The 15,074-nt window shown below is 39.7% G+C and overlaps 3 protein-coding genes across 5 annotated transcripts in view; 2 read left to right on the forward strand and 1 right to left on the reverse strand.

Moving 5' to 3' along the window:
• LOC102228431 (NLR family CARD domain-containing protein 3-like) overlaps positions 1-15,074 on the reverse strand; it is a 971,185-nt gene that overhangs the window by 730,715 nt on the left and 225,396 nt on the right. The gene's annotated exons all lie outside the window — the stretch shown is intronic.
• LOC102237557 (uncharacterized protein C7orf57 homolog) lies at positions 133-5,867 on the forward strand. The gene is made up of 8 exons (XM_005809646.2): positions 133-258; positions 1,251-1,323; positions 1,481-1,654; positions 2,487-2,574; positions 2,756-2,885; positions 3,667-3,731; positions 3,829-3,929; positions 4,138-5,867. Exons 2-8 carry the CDS (start codon positions 1,281-1,283, stop codon positions 4,194-4,196), a joined length of 660 nt encoding a protein of 219 aa, XP_005809703.1. The 5' UTR covers positions 133-258; positions 1,251-1,280; the 3' UTR covers positions 4,197-5,867.
• The window catches only part of LOC102237811 (plakophilin-4-like), a 32,040-nt gene continuing 23,735 nt past the window's right edge, over positions 6,770-15,074 (forward strand). Inside the window, exons 1-2 of one of the 2 annotated variants that reach the window (XM_005809648.2) lie at positions 6,770-7,146; positions 7,716-7,892. In XM_005809648.2, the coding sequence (XP_005809705.2) occupies positions 7,761-7,892 (132 nt within the window). In that variant the 5' untranslated portion in view covers positions 6,770-7,146; positions 7,716-7,760. The remainder of the gene's footprint in view (positions 7,147-7,715; positions 7,893-15,074) is intronic. The other variant, XM_005809647.2, reaches the window with a different exon arrangement.

Here is a 15,074-nt window from a genome sequence, read left to right on the forward strand (position 1 = left end):
TCCAAAAGAGGTTGCGTAACACAGAGTTCTCACTCTTATCGCATTATCATGCATCATAAACGTACAGTTGATTCGGGGGGAAAAAAAACTCAGTGTAGGGCGTCGTTTTAAATACACGATCTTTGATTCGTGAACAGGAAGAGAGCAGCAGGTGCCACAGGAAGCTGTTAGCTCTGTGAGGAGGAAAGAAGAAGCTATCGGCTTTTACCTGCAGCAACCCAACTCATCAAATACAAAAACGCACACTGCAACACTAGAGTAAGAAATATTTATATTTTCTTATTTATTTTTTAGCACTTTATTAAAAAGGGATCACAATTTCATTGTAAAAAATAGGGAGATAGCGGTGGAAACTAGGCGGCTAACTCGGTTAGCAACGCTTTGTTAGCCTCTTATCTCAGTAATTTATTGCTCACATTAGCGGTGAAACCTGAGCCGGGCGATGTAAATGATGTTACGGCAAAAATAAACGTTTTATGTACGTTTTTTAATCTACTTTAAGTAAAACTATGGAAATAAAACCGACGGTAGTAAATGAGTAAATCTTGAGCGCTATTTGCTCCTTTACATTTACTCACCATGGCCAGATTTGACATTTTATCTCCATTCATCCATCCATCCATCCATCCATCTGTTTATCCTTTTGCATGCATGTTGTCATCCATCCATCTGCTTTAATCTTTCTATCCATTCATCCATCCATCTAATCATAATCTATTAATCATCCAACCAATCATTTTTATCATTTTGTTCATCCTCTCATCCATGCCTACGTTCACCAATGCATCTATTGCACATATTTATCTGCATGAATCTAGCCAATTTATTTTTCTATCCATTGATTTGTCAATTTGTCAATGTTTCTTTTATTTATACATCATCAATCTCTGCATTTCTATTAAAAAATAGAATAATAACTCTGATTTTAGCTATTGTGACCTCTGACCTTTTTTAGAAACCTTGTAGAACCATGCATCATGACTGTTTCCATTTAAAGTTTAATCCAAGTGAAAGCATCTTCTGTCTCTCAATTGTAACTGACAGTTTTATTTATACTGCCCCCATGTGGGGACAGTAGGAAGCTGAAGTGATAAAATATAATAAAATTCTGTTTTAATCATTTTTTATTGCCTTATTTAAACTCTACAGAAGCTCATTCATTTAATTTAAAAGTGTTTTACAGTTTGTTTTTGCTTTTTTTTCCCTTCCCTAACTTGTGGCAGTTGTGAATTTAAAATGTTTGTATTTAGTTTGCAGATTTTCTATCGTCGTCAGCTAAAATGAGCGCTGCTGCACCCAACCATCGAAGGACCAAACCCGGAGGTAAGACTGGTTAAAGTTTGCAAACTGTTTACTCTTATTTCCTTGCAACATTTGTACATATTTGTGGTAATAAATCCAGTAGAAAAATTAAACTTATTTTCATCCGAGAGCCACTATTTTTCAGCTTAATGAAGGTCATGCTTGTATTTTTCTGCAGGCATAAAGCCTGGAGCTGCGAACAGCGGCGTGACCGGACCCACCTCCCAGATTCCCGGCCTCTGCCAGACCGCCACCGAGAGCGCGGCGGTGGAGAGGACCAGCGGGCGGCGAGTGGGAATATTTGAGACCGACTCGGACTACGTCAAGCTGGCGAAGCAGGGAGGACACAAAGGTGAACCGATAAACCACAGGTTTAAAATTACTGGTCAGTTCAAGAGTTACTGACAATAATCCAATGATCATAAAGAAAATCTTTCACTGTTTGGTTTAGTAGCTGTTTGTTTGCCTCCCTGTTGGGAAGCGTTTCATATTTATTAATTATTTTAACTTCATGATTAATCCTATTGCAATAAGCAATTAATTGATTAATCGCATGACAAATTAAAAAGAGCTCAGTAGTTTCCATTTTGACTAATATTTTATGAAGATTAATTTTTTTACAGAGATATAATCAATTTTATTTATGGTTTTGGTTGAGTGTGAATTTAATTTTGTTTTATTTGTTTTTGGTATTTAAATTATCTTACAAAATAAATACAAAAACGATGGTAAATAAAAAAATTACTACAACTAATAAAAACAAATGATTGGAAATGAAATAGAAAATTAAATAGTGATAATGTTAAGTGTTCTTTACAAAATGAAAGTTTATTAATCTTTGAGAACTTGCATTATTATCAATATATTATAAAACAACAATATTATGATTTATTGCGATCATTTCTGGAACAATTTATCATCAGTAATATTAGTTATTGTGACAGGCCTACTCATAGTGCATAAGCAGAAAATGGGAAATAAATGTGAATAAAACTTTGTGAATTCTCATTTTGGTTCATCGTTTTGAAACAATCCCCGACTCTGAGAGGTCGCAGTAATTATTTGGCCACTGAGCTGCTTTAGGTGTGACTTAAATCCCTTCTGGTGTTTTCAGAGTGGAGATAAGAGTCATTACTGCCTGCAGAGTTTTAGCTTCAACATTAATGTTTCCCTTCCTGCTGCAGGCTTATTGAGTCACGATGTTGATGACGATGACGCACCGAAGAAAGCCTACAACCCGCCCAACTGGTTCGGAGAGGATGAGTCAAAGAGGTAAGACGGGCCAGACGCTGATTTAGAGGAAACGTTTTCGTAGGAAGAGTCCAGAGGAGAGGAAAATGAAATGTTCCTGAATGCTCCGTGATCGTACTGTCTGTCACCCAAGTGTTGCGGCTGCAGGCGAATTGTTCCCAGAACCTTCACATGGAATGTCATCGTGGTTTTGTGCTTTCAGCGGAAACAAAGCCTCGTCTCCTGACAGCCAGATGAAGGCGGGCAGGCGGCCTCTGGCTGCTCCCTTTGGCACTGATAACAATTCCTCCTGGGAAAGAGAGACTGATAGTTTTTCCCATGGTAAAGAGAAGGTGAATGGACCGAACTAGTCACTCCCCAACATTCATGCCACGCAGATGCCACTCCATCTTTTGTTAATGCCATTATTTCAGTTTTTATCACAACTTTCCTTCATTTTCCACCTTCGTTTTTCATCCCTTCATTTGGAAATTGTTTCAGGTTTTAATCCTCCGGAGGGACTTTTTTGTTTCCTGGGAATTTGGAGGGGGAAACATTGGCTCAGTGATTGCAGTTCTCTTCAATATTCCAGCTGGTTCTAATCTGGGAAAACTGGATTACAGTGATGTGCAAAAGTATTCACACACACTTGAAGTTTTCACATTGCAACCACAGGTTTACTGGGACTTTATGTGGAAGAAATGTGACTTATGGTTTAGTTACAAAGAAAAAACAGCAAAGTGTGGTGCATTCAGAGGTCACTTTATTAGTAAGTAAAGTTCAGCTTTACCTTCTGCTCTGCTGCATAAAATCACAGTTTGTGGTTGCAGTTTGGAAAAACATAAAACGGTTCATGGAGTGTGAATACATTTGCAGGTTGCTGAGTCTGGGTTAAAACTAACAGATAAATCATCATTTTAAAATGTTCTGGTTGGTTTTATTTTTAACAGCATGGCAGGTTTTTTTCCCTTAAGTTTTCCTCTTTATTTCATCCTCTGCTCTGCTTCCCTGATCTTTTTCCCAGCCTCTCATTTCTCCATGTTTTTTAACTTGGTGAATTCCTGTAGTTCTGCATCCGTCAGTCAGGCTGTTGCTGCTTATATAACTGAATCTGGTTGATGTTTCAATCTGCAGATGTCTCCAGATGATGCAGTTGTGCCTATGGAGGGTCTGACCATGAGCAGCAAGTATAAGAGAATGTAAGAACTCATTCCTTTCTTGGATTTACTGACATAAACTTGATTTATTTGGAAGGTTTTAGAGGTTTGATAACGTGACGCTCTCTCTCCTCCTCAGATCCTACGATAAGAAAGCTCCTCCGGTCAGCATGTCCAAGCTGCTCAGTCACGGCTACATGGAGGAGAAGAAGAAGTCTGGAAATGACGACGATACTTCAAGTACAAACATTTTTATAGTTTAGCAAGAAATAAAATCTGAAGTTGGGAAGAAACTGATTTGTTTACATGAAATTAGACCATAAATCTTTCAGTTAATTTCACTGGAACTGTGTGAAAATAACACCTGAATAAATTAGTAACGTGTTGCTAATGCTGCTGACGTTGCAGGCACGGTTTAGATTTGTTGTTTTCTGTGTTCGATCTGCAGGTGTGACTTCAGATCAGACCAGCACCGTCATGACGGAGGATGTGGACGATCTGGATTAGTTTGCTCAGGTTCTGGTTAGCAGGAACAATGGGGCTGTTCTTTAAGGTTCTTCTCCCCCCGATACGGGTGTGAACACACCTCTGCACCCTCTTATGTTTTACTCATGTTTATTGTAAATCCACTGACTGTTAGGTTTTGTACTCATGTTTATGCAAAGGTACCGTCTTTATTATTTATTGCTTTAATTTGTATAGAAAGAAGAAGAAGAAAGGAGTGTTTCTGAGTAGTGTATTCAGTGTTGGTGACTTTTTGAGTTTTGTTTCTGTGCTCGATTTGAAAGCAGGGCTGGAATCCAACAGCTGCCGGTTTTTACTTCTGAGCCTCGTTGCTGTTCGCTTCCCGCCCTGGACGTATGAAGATCGACTTGGTGACGTTTAGATGTTTGTGCTGATGATTCGTGGTTCCAGTGATGTGAAGTATTATTTGCTCGTCTCGGCGTGATTTTTTTTAAATTTTTCGGCCGAGGCGACGCGTACGATCATCTGTTGAGACGGCAACCCTGCAGCTGCGATCACATGACGAAGTGAAAACTGACGGCCAGAGTCGCTGAGGTTTGTTTGGGTAAAAAGGAGCCAGATGTTATTTCTTTCTTTCCTTTGATCGTACTAATTATTCTGTTTTTAAGCTTCCTAAATTAAAATTGTATGGCCTCACTGCTGTGTTTACCTGCCAAAATAATAAGAATAAATCAGACATAGCTGAAGCAACAGGCTTTAGCTGCTTTAGTGCAAAAGTGCCAAGCTTGTTTCGCTGTGAAATCACAACATTCCCCTTTTAGCCACGGCTAAACGTAGATGTGCTGTTGGATTTTAACTAGACACTTGAATTTTGAAGCTTTTTTTTTGCATTCCTTGTCTGAAAAATCTCTAAATCTACAGTAAAATCGTCTTAAAAGGTTTAAAATTGCAATGCGACTTAAAAAAAATCTTGACACCTTATCGTTTCTGCTTCTCTTTGAGACAAATCCTTCAAATCAGCAGAGCAGAGGAGTGAGCAAAGCCATTAGGAACGGGCTGGCATGTTCCTGGAAGGTGGAGCAAAGTGATCTCAGAGTACTGCAGCAGACAATAGAGATCTGCTGTTCCTCCTCTCTTTGTCCCATTACTTTGACTGCCAGGACTTCAGGAGGTAATGCATCCCTGTCTCACTTTATAAATGCCTCGACTCACCACATAGTTGTCATTTTAAGGCATAACTGAGCTGGGAGTTACATCCTGTTCCTTAAAAATGGAATAAATCCAACTAATTAGTAGTAGAAACAAATTCCTACAAGAAATGTTGAGCTTTTACTGCTAAATATATTTTGTCTGTAAGCGTTAAATGTTGACACTGGGTTTTTCTTTACAGTGTGAGGAACTGAGAATGTATCATGTTCTGATCTTTCCTTTTGAAGTACGGGTTTATTATTTATGTACTGTTAAATATTCAGGTAAACAGCGTTCTGCCGTGTTTTTCATTTTACAAAGAAGCAGTAGGAACCTTTAGTGGCTTAAAATCTCTTCTTTTCGCTTTTTCTTGTCAAATCTTAAGGTGGTTTTGAAAAATGCAAATATGCCAACTGAGATGGAAGAAGGTTTTAAATGAAGGGAAGTTCTCCGTCACTTCTCAGTGTGTAACTTTGCTCTCACAGTATTAATTGTCACTTCAATAAATGAGCATGTGCATGTTCATGTGTGGTGGTGTTTTCCCTTTATTGATATAAACTTGCTTCAGGCTCAGTTTGCACGTTTATTAAAAAAAGATTAAACTAAAAATTAGCAACAGTTCTTGAAATCCAGGCCAGGGAGGAAAGACAGCAGCAATATTAGCTTAGAAGCTACTTTTCCTCCAAAATCAAAGGACTATAATCACACTAATTGATTTTTATTTGATGTCTAATAAAAGTTTAAAATGTTTACTTAGAGACCCATTCAATAAATCATAATAGTATTGATGTCAGTTTATTAAGTAAAAAATGTTGAGATTTATCACACATGTATGGATATTAGATTTACTGTTAATATTAAGATTAGGATATTCATCTACAACACATTTATTTGAGTAATTATTTACAATACCCACTAAACTATCGGTTTTCTACTGGCTGTGTATTTTTTTCCATAAAAAAACAAGAAATAGAATAAAATAAAAAGGTAATGAAGGTAATGTCAGTACTGAGTATTGAAAAGTCAGGCGTCCATCTGTCCACCCATTCATCCATCCTGTCTATTTTTCCCTCCATTTCAATTGAAAGTGTCTAAAATTGATTGTAGTTTTTTGCATTTATATTAATTCAACCAATTTTATACATTAATAGTGTAAACAATTGACTAGAAAAATAGCTTTTAATTGATTTTGTTTCCATAAAGTATATTTATTTTAAAATCAATGTTGGAATAAATTGCAATCTTGACAATATTGGAGTTCAGTATGATGAACCTGATAACCTGAGCTGTTAACTGGGAATCCCATAAACATCCCTGTGACCAGCACTGGTGTGTGTGTGTGTGTGTGTGGAGACGTATCGCAGTAACACACACACACACGCTGGTCGCTGCAGGCTGCATCCTTCCTCTCGTCGCGAAGAGCTGCCGCGCTGCCGCACGACTCCTGCCGCGGCCACAGCGACGCGCGGCTCCTCATCGATCCGTCGATCGGAAATAATCCATAGCCGCATGGTGACGTCACGCCGCTGTTAACCGGCGCTCGTGGCTGGGTGCAGCCTTGACTTCAGGGATGGACGCGCGCGTTTAACTCCTCCGCTCCTCCTTGCACGCGGGGATTGATTGGAAGAAACGCACACAAAAAAAAAGGGCAAATTATAATTGCACCACAAGCGCGAGGACGTGCACGCGGCTGTCTGTTTGTTTGTGACGTCGGCGCGTTGGGGAATGGAGTAGCTGTCACGGAGGAGAGGATGGAAGCGGACTGAGCCAGCTGTGGCCTGCTTCTAACAGCAACATCTGGCCGGTGAGTCGCGCTCAGCGGCGGGCGAGCAGCTCTGCTGGCTGCCCGGGCTCCGGCGCTCTGAGTCGGTGTGACCTCGTCCTTGGCTGCCGGATGGTGAATGAATGATGGAGGATGCAAGGTTGACCGGGAGATGCATGCAAGCCCATGCATCGTGCATGCACACCTGTTAATACATATAGGCAGCACTGGTGTGTGTTGAGATGTAAAACACACACAGAGAGGAAGGATGCAGCTTGCAGCGCTCTGTGTGTGTGCATGTGTGTGTGTGCAGTTCCTCTATGTGTGGAGAAATCTGTACCTGCATGCACAAATGAAGGGTTATAGATTAGAGATGAAAAAACATGCATAGGGGAAAATAGAAGAATCATCTTTTGTCTCTTTGTGTCTCTTGAGGGATTAAAAAAAGCACAATCACACCATAAGAGGGGAATTTATTGCAGGAATATCATGAATTCTGGGATATTGCAACATCTCAAAAGCTTAATCCCTGCAACTGAAACACAGTGGTTCCCTAAAATTATATTGACGTGATTTTCTGTGCATTAACCCACATCCTGACCGTCCTGCAGGGTCAGAGAGGGAGCCTGCAGCAGCCAGCCGGATCTGTGGGGGATATGGAGGAAGGCGACGCAGAAGGGGAAGGACCCATGGTGGTCAGAGAAGGTCCAAGCCGCCAAGGCCTCCAGTCGGAGTCCAGCGCCGCCACAACAACCACCACCAACCTCCTGGCTTCTGTTAAAGAGCAAGTAAGATGCTGCTGCTGCTGCTCATTTCTTCCTTCCTTTTGAATGCAAACACCACCTTGGCAGCTTTATGTGTGACTTTGCCAATATTTTTCATTTTAGAATGAAAATTTGTCAGAATTGTGATGAATCTGTGATTGTTACAGGAGATTTTCCATCACATCAGGATGTTTTTTGGTTATTTTGAGCCTAATGCAGCTCAAGATCACATCATAATAACTCAAGAAATGTAGAAATATTACCTTACATGCTCAACTTTATGTTATTAGGCTACAAACTTTAACTGTACTATGTTGTGCTTGTCTTTAATCCTACAGTTTTGTAGTTTCTTTCACTTCCTGGTTGTGGTGGGTGATATGGACTTAGACTTTTATTTGATAAAAGTCATGATAAGAACTATTTAATACTTTTTTTTACATTGGAGAAAATCGTGAAAAAATTGCAATTCAGACAGTTTTGTTGGGTTTTAAACATCATTAATTGGAATTTATTGTGAAAACAATAAATCAAAATTCTAGTCATGATAAAAAATGTATCAACATAATGTCAAACTTAACTTGTTGGCTGTGATTGGTTGTGTTTCTTCTAAGGAATGCGCTGATTGGATGAAAACGTTGCCTGTTATTTGCTGGTGGTGTGGTTTATTTACATTCGCTTTGCAGTTTCTTCCATGTTCACATCTTTCTTTGCACTTGAAAAACAGGAAATTTCACAACTTTTTGGCTTTTTTGGTGTTCCATACCTGACCATCAGGAACTTCAGACCCCAAAAGTGATTGAGTGTGAGATATAAAAACTCAACACCTCAATGTTTGTTTACAAAGATTTATGCGCTCACATCAGTTTCACTGCACATTCAGATTAGTGACACAAAGAAAACAGCAGAGAAATGCCAATTTGAGCAAAATTTTAGTCATTTCTTGTCATTTTGCTTCTTTTCTGGGTCGTAGTTCAACCTTGTCTTGTTTTTTTGGAGTTCCATACAAGTTTTAAGCAGTTTTTAGCTGTGGTTGTAACCTGAGTCGCCCAAATGAACACTGTAAATCCAGGGGATTATCTCCAGATGAGGATGAAGTGTAAATGAATTGCGGTGTTGAGTCACACAAATCTGCACCTTAAATTCTATTAAAAGCCTCATTAATAATTTCTTCTGCTGCACTTTCTTAATTCAGCACCAGGAAAAAGATGTAGCGGTGCAGAAAAACTCGTGTATGGCATGAAATGAAAAGCTAAGGAAGATGCAGATTTCACCAGATCAGAAGAAGATATTCGTTGTTTGCCAGCAGGAATTTAAAGGAACAGTGACGTCATGCTGCTGTTTTATTTTCTTTACGTTTGCCTCCATGTTTTATAGCTATTTCGAGTTAAATGACAAACTTTTTTTTTATTGTTTTTTGCGGCTGATGCTCCCTGAAATGCCTCAGATCTGCAGGAAAACAACAATACCAGCCTTAGAGGACAGCCTCCGTCTGTCTCGCTGTCCCTGCTGTTATGTTTAATGCTGATTTATATCCCGTCAGCATGGGAGTCTTTCTGTTCTCCTCCTCTTAATTATACCTGGACAGTAGCCATGTTCTCTGCTCAGTCCCTGGGCGTGCTGCTCTGAATCAGGCGCTCTGCTATTTAAAGGCTTATGATGTCTAAGAAAAGAGACTCAGATCCGATGTTTAATCTGCAGTTTTTTGGAGGGCTGCAGATTGTGCCTAAATCTCAGGAAGAGAGTTCATGTTCATCAAGAGCAAACATTTTCTGCACATGCATTGCTCTGCAGGTAGAAACTTTAGATCTAGAAACTAAAACTTTATTTTGCTCGTTTTAAAAATCCAAAATGTCTTCTTAGTAGTTGCGTAGTTGCAGACATGTCACTGTTTCTGTTGAGCAGGTGAAATGCGATCCAATGTTGCAGAGTGGAATAAACGATCTGTGTGCAGAAGGGTTAAGTCAAGGGCACTTCTGTCGGTTCTGATTGATCTCCACTCAGAGACCGTATATCAATAGATCTGGTAGATTGCTTAATGTCCTGTTTTCTTGGGTTAAAGATGCTTGTGGTTAAAGATGCATTTGCCAAAACACTTATTGACTCCATTGCTCATAGTTTATTTGTCATGTAATTAAGTAGTTAATTGCTCATTGTGACAGGCTTAGCATCAACACTAGAGAAAATGATGGTGGCCGACGTGCGAACGCGCAGCAAACTGAGCAAACAAAGAAAAAAACTAATGCAACAGAAAAAATGTGCAAATAAAAACTGCTGCAGCCTCAGAAAAAAGAAGCTAAACCTACACCAAGAAACCAAATTCAAAAGAAACTGCGAATGGATGCAAAAGAAAAAATGCCGCAAATATAAAAGGTTGCAAAACTCGCTTCACAATTTTTTAGCAAAGGATGATAAAATAAAAACCATGAAAAACTCAACTCTTTCTGCTTTACTGAGCATCAGTACAGTGTTGAACTGATCTGGTAACTAATTTGGCATTAACTGATCAGTAATTTTATGGAAAAAAGTGATTAATAGGAGATTTTTTTGTTACTATTTATAGAATTTGAGCTACCTGAAGCTAAAACTGACACTTGAGAAGTTTTGGGTAGAACATATTTAAAGACAAATGTTTTTTTTTCTTAATCTTAAATGCAAAATGTATAAATATTTGCACAGTTTTGGCTTATTTACAACTTGTGTTATTTTTTGAGCAAATTGTCTTTTTTGAGTCTGTATACTCCACTTTAATTGATTCATCAAATTAATCTTATTAACTTATTTACCACAGCCCCAGTTAATTTCTAATTAAGGGCAAAAATGACACTTAAAATCTAAAATGAGACATTTTTGAGCCTCCAGTTAGGTTGTTTTGTGAGAGAAAACTGTTGGAAACTTTCAGGGGATCAGAAGATAATGACAACAGCATTCTGTATTGTGGATTTTGCCTGAGGACTTGCACAAATTGAGACAGATTTCTATTAGATTTCTCTGGTTAGAAGATGAAATGTACAGATGTGAAGCAGAAAACCACCTTCATAAAGCCAACATGGTCACGGCGAAAAGCCTGGAGTTCCTGGAGGCCAAACGTTTTGTTGTGTGACTTGTTTCAGGCAGCTGAACAGCCTGGGAAGAGAAAATAAAACAAAGTTGCTTTACGTCTCTCTGCTTCGGTTCTGCTGAAGCGTCAAATCTTCCGCCTGCAGTTCCTCCACAGAAATGTCAAATTAGACGTGCTAAATGGAGCGCATCAGTTATTGCCTTCTATTGTGTTCAGGGCCTGATGCTTTTCCACTTTGCTCCCGTTTAGCCCATTAAAAGTGGGAGAGTGATGGATGTGAGCAGGGAAATATCAAACGGGCCGACTCGGAAACCTGAAACTCCACGGAGGTGTCAGAGCACAGTTTGATTTTGTCACTTCTTCAGCAAACAGAGGGATCGATCTGATGTTGGGATAACAGCCTGCAGATGTTTCCGCTAAATGAAAGATGAGAATCGTGTCTGACTTGGGTTGTGAAACGGTGCAGGGATCAAAAAAATACCTCTGATCAGAACGTTTTAGACTTTTCTGGCAACTGAACTCAGTCCGTACTTTCCCAGATTGTGTAAGAATGGAGGCATTGCCCGCCTCGGCTGTTTGCAGGGATTGTTTTCTGTCCCTGAGCTGACAGCGGCAGGCTGTTGCTCTGCAGGCCAGATCCCAGATGAACTTGATGCATGGCGCTGCTAAAAAAGAACATGCATGCTCATCAAAAAACACACACAAGATGTATGAGGCGCTCAACAAAACCACAACCGAGCCGCTTCAGCGCTTCTCACCCTGGGCTGGGTTTCAATGAAAGGAGCCAAGAAAGCACGCTCCATGTCGCAGCAAATTACCAGCACAGATGCTGGTAATTTGGTCATTTGGAGTCGTGTCTCCAAAGTCTAAGAAGATTTCTTGGATCCTCCATCTTGCTGCACTGTGGCGTCACTCTGTGATGTTCTTTGCAGATGCGGGTCTGCCTCCACCTGCCTCATCCACTTACTGACGCGACTCCACCATTAGAGGACTAGTGTACTTGTTGCTTTTAGTCAGACGCGGCTCTTTCTGCCTGTGAAGAGACAGGAAGTGCTTTAATGCATCGGAGGGTCACATGTGGAGGTGTGCGGAGTGGGACGATGGGAAAACAAGAGAAGAGTAAACAGAGCAGAGGTCTGATGAAGCTGCTGCCTCCAATGTTACTCTCAGGATTTCATCCAGTTCCAGGATGGCAGACTGGAAAACATGGAAATACCTGTAAAAATACCATTGAAAACATTGATTCCAGACTGTTTTATCTTAGTGAGACAATATGTACATCCGTCCATTCCTTTTTATTTTATTTTGTATGTATATTTTTCTATCTACATGAGGGATTTCTGGATTGGGATTACTGGATGGTGCAAGATGTGGAAGCGTTCTTCTCTTTATCACGTTTCATCACGATTAGACGCTCGTGGAAAATATCTGCCACTGCAGCAAAATTAGCCTGAAAATGTTCCAGCTGGCTTTGTCACAAAGCCTTAGCGATGGAGTTTGCAGCAGCCAGAGAAGTAGGCCGAACATTTCACGGATATCATAGATGCGGCGTGGATAAACCAAACTGCTGGGTCAAGATTAGACACAGCAAACGGCAGAGGTCTGTGGTTGGTGGGACTCGATAACGGGGCGGAAAAACAGGCTGTGACGGCTCACAATAAGCTGTGTCGGATCGTCCGTGAGAGCCCCTCAGCTGGTGCGAGGAGTCGCTTGGCACGGCTTTATGTTGGCCTGATGCTGTGCCGTAACCCAGCCAGGCTAAACAAGCAGGCCTGTGTGCTGTTGTCCTGTCTCTGCGAAGCTTTGGGGTGATGTAAGGAATGCAGGAATTCACAGTCAGCAGCAATGCTGTGACAATAAGCTGCACGCTTTAAGCTCCCACATTTGTTTCCTGGTGTGTAGCTTTTATTGGTCCACTCACACATTCACCAGCTCTGTTTACAATCTGGGCAAATTCTTCTGCCTGTAGTGGACATCATGTTAAACATGTTGATTATTGTTTGTACACAACAATGAGACATCAGATGGCAACAAATACGAGTTTCTGATGGATTTATTGGAAATGAGAATCCTTTGAAAACAGACAATTCCAACTAACAACAAGGATTAGTTTTAATTACATAGTACCATTTTATAGCAGAATCAAGTAACTGTGTTACCTGCAGTTGTTATAAAAATGCTCTATATATCAAATATGACTTAAAGAAAACTGTCTTTGTAATTTAACGTCTTCAAATTGGGCTTCTGTCTCTTTAAAAACTCTTTCCACCTTCAGGAAGTCATCACAACATGGCTCCTCTATTAACCCCAACATTTTAGCAGCATTTCACTGAGAAGTAGCTCCTATAATGAGCTCAGTGAATGTGCAGCTCCACCAGGTGTTTGCTAATTGCTGCTGGCTAGTCTGAAGGAGCTGAGTGGGGGAAGGATGGTCTGTCAGCTGGGAAACTGCAAATCTGAAGAGGAGCTGTGCCTCAAAGGCGGGGCTAGATTCACGCAGGCGTTTTGCTGAATGGTTGCCATGGAGATTAGAAGATGCATGAACATGCAGACATGCACGAAAGACTTAAAGCAACACTCCAGTTTTCTTTCAATGAGGGAATAATATAACAAGATGCAAAGCTCAAAAAAGTGGATTTTACATAACTTCTCTCTAAACTGTCATATTTAGCTTTACAAACAGTAAAACACATTTATAATAACAAAGATTTTTAACATTATTTTTATGGTGATTCCGTGATTTCAGATATTTATGGCAAATCAACAGATCCCCGCATTTTTTTGCATTCCTGTGAGTTTACTGCAAATTTTCTACAGAAATTGTAAAAAATGTTTGGTTTAAGTGATGCTAACGCTCACGTTTCTTACTCAGCTTTACTTGATGTTAAGTTATATTGTGATCGATATGATGAGTAGCAAAAAGTCACATTTATCGTCACACCTAAGCGCTTTTATTGCAAAATTCCTTGCAAATATTTCCAAATTAGCTCCATAAAATCTGTGATTTTGATCTTGATTTGAACTCCTGAACTAGACCAGCACAGAATCTGTATCAGTTTGTTTCTGCTTTTCTCAGTTTTATCCCCAGAAGTTAGTCGCCTGTATCAACCTGCTATAAAATTTCTATCACCATTCATCTAGTTTAAAGTCCCTTTAATGAGATTTCACAGCTTCTTGCTTGCAGGAAAGACAAAATCGATATTTAACTTATTAACGTAGCGCTCCTAAATGTTTTCCACTCCTGAATAATCTTTATTATGGTGGAAGGATGGGAATCAAATTGTTTAAAAATGACTTTATAGTTCTTAACAAATAAATAGGCTGAGAATTGCTTGTTCTTTAAGGTCATTTCTAATTTCTTTCCATCTTGACATTGTATTAAAGCGTCATGCTAAAACAATAAAACAAAAAACAGAAATAGCACATGATTACATGAGGAAAATATAATTGCTTTGAATCTTGCAGCAGTACATTTCAAGAAAGTTAAAAGAGCTCTGATGTACAGTAATGAGTAGAAACGATGCATGAATGCAGTTACAAAATGGAGGTTACATTTCATAAACACGACTAAAACAGAAAAAAGCTTTAATGAAAGTCAGTTTGTCATCAGGACAACATTTTGCAGCAGATTACAGCAGCCGACTGCGAGCATGGAGAGTTCTGAGTCCACAAACATCTGTCCAATTAGCGAGGATCAGAGAATCAACACTGATTAAAAATGCAAAATTACTCCGGAGTGTTCAGCCTCCTTCTTGAGATTATTGATGTTTCATGCTGTTAGAGTTAAGATGAGAATGTGTCCACTCAGGTGTTTGAAATAAAGTTGCTAACTCTTGGAGTTGGTTTTTGAAATGGACTCGCTGCTTCTGAAATCAGGCCAGCTTTGCTATTTTCATCATCATCAGCAGCAGCAGCAACTCGCTGGTTTTAGCATGTTGGTGAAATAAATGAGAGAAAAGCTCGTTCATGGCTGACCCAAAAACAAAAAGGAAATAGATGAAAAGCTGGCAGTGTGGATTTAAAAAGTCTTTTGTAGTTTAAAAGGGATTATGATGTAAAAGACTGTGATGGACTGTTGCATGATCTTAAAGAGGACATTGATGATTGAAAACCATCCAATTCTGCAAAGAAGAGTGGGTCAACAATCC

Source organism: Xiphophorus maculatus, chromosome 24 (assembly GCF_002775205.1).
Source record: "Xiphophorus maculatus strain JP 163 A chromosome 24, X_maculatus-5.0-male, whole genome shotgun sequence".
In the NCBI taxonomy this organism is placed as follows: domain Eukaryota; kingdom Metazoa; phylum Chordata; class Actinopteri; order Cyprinodontiformes; family Poeciliidae; genus Xiphophorus; species Xiphophorus maculatus.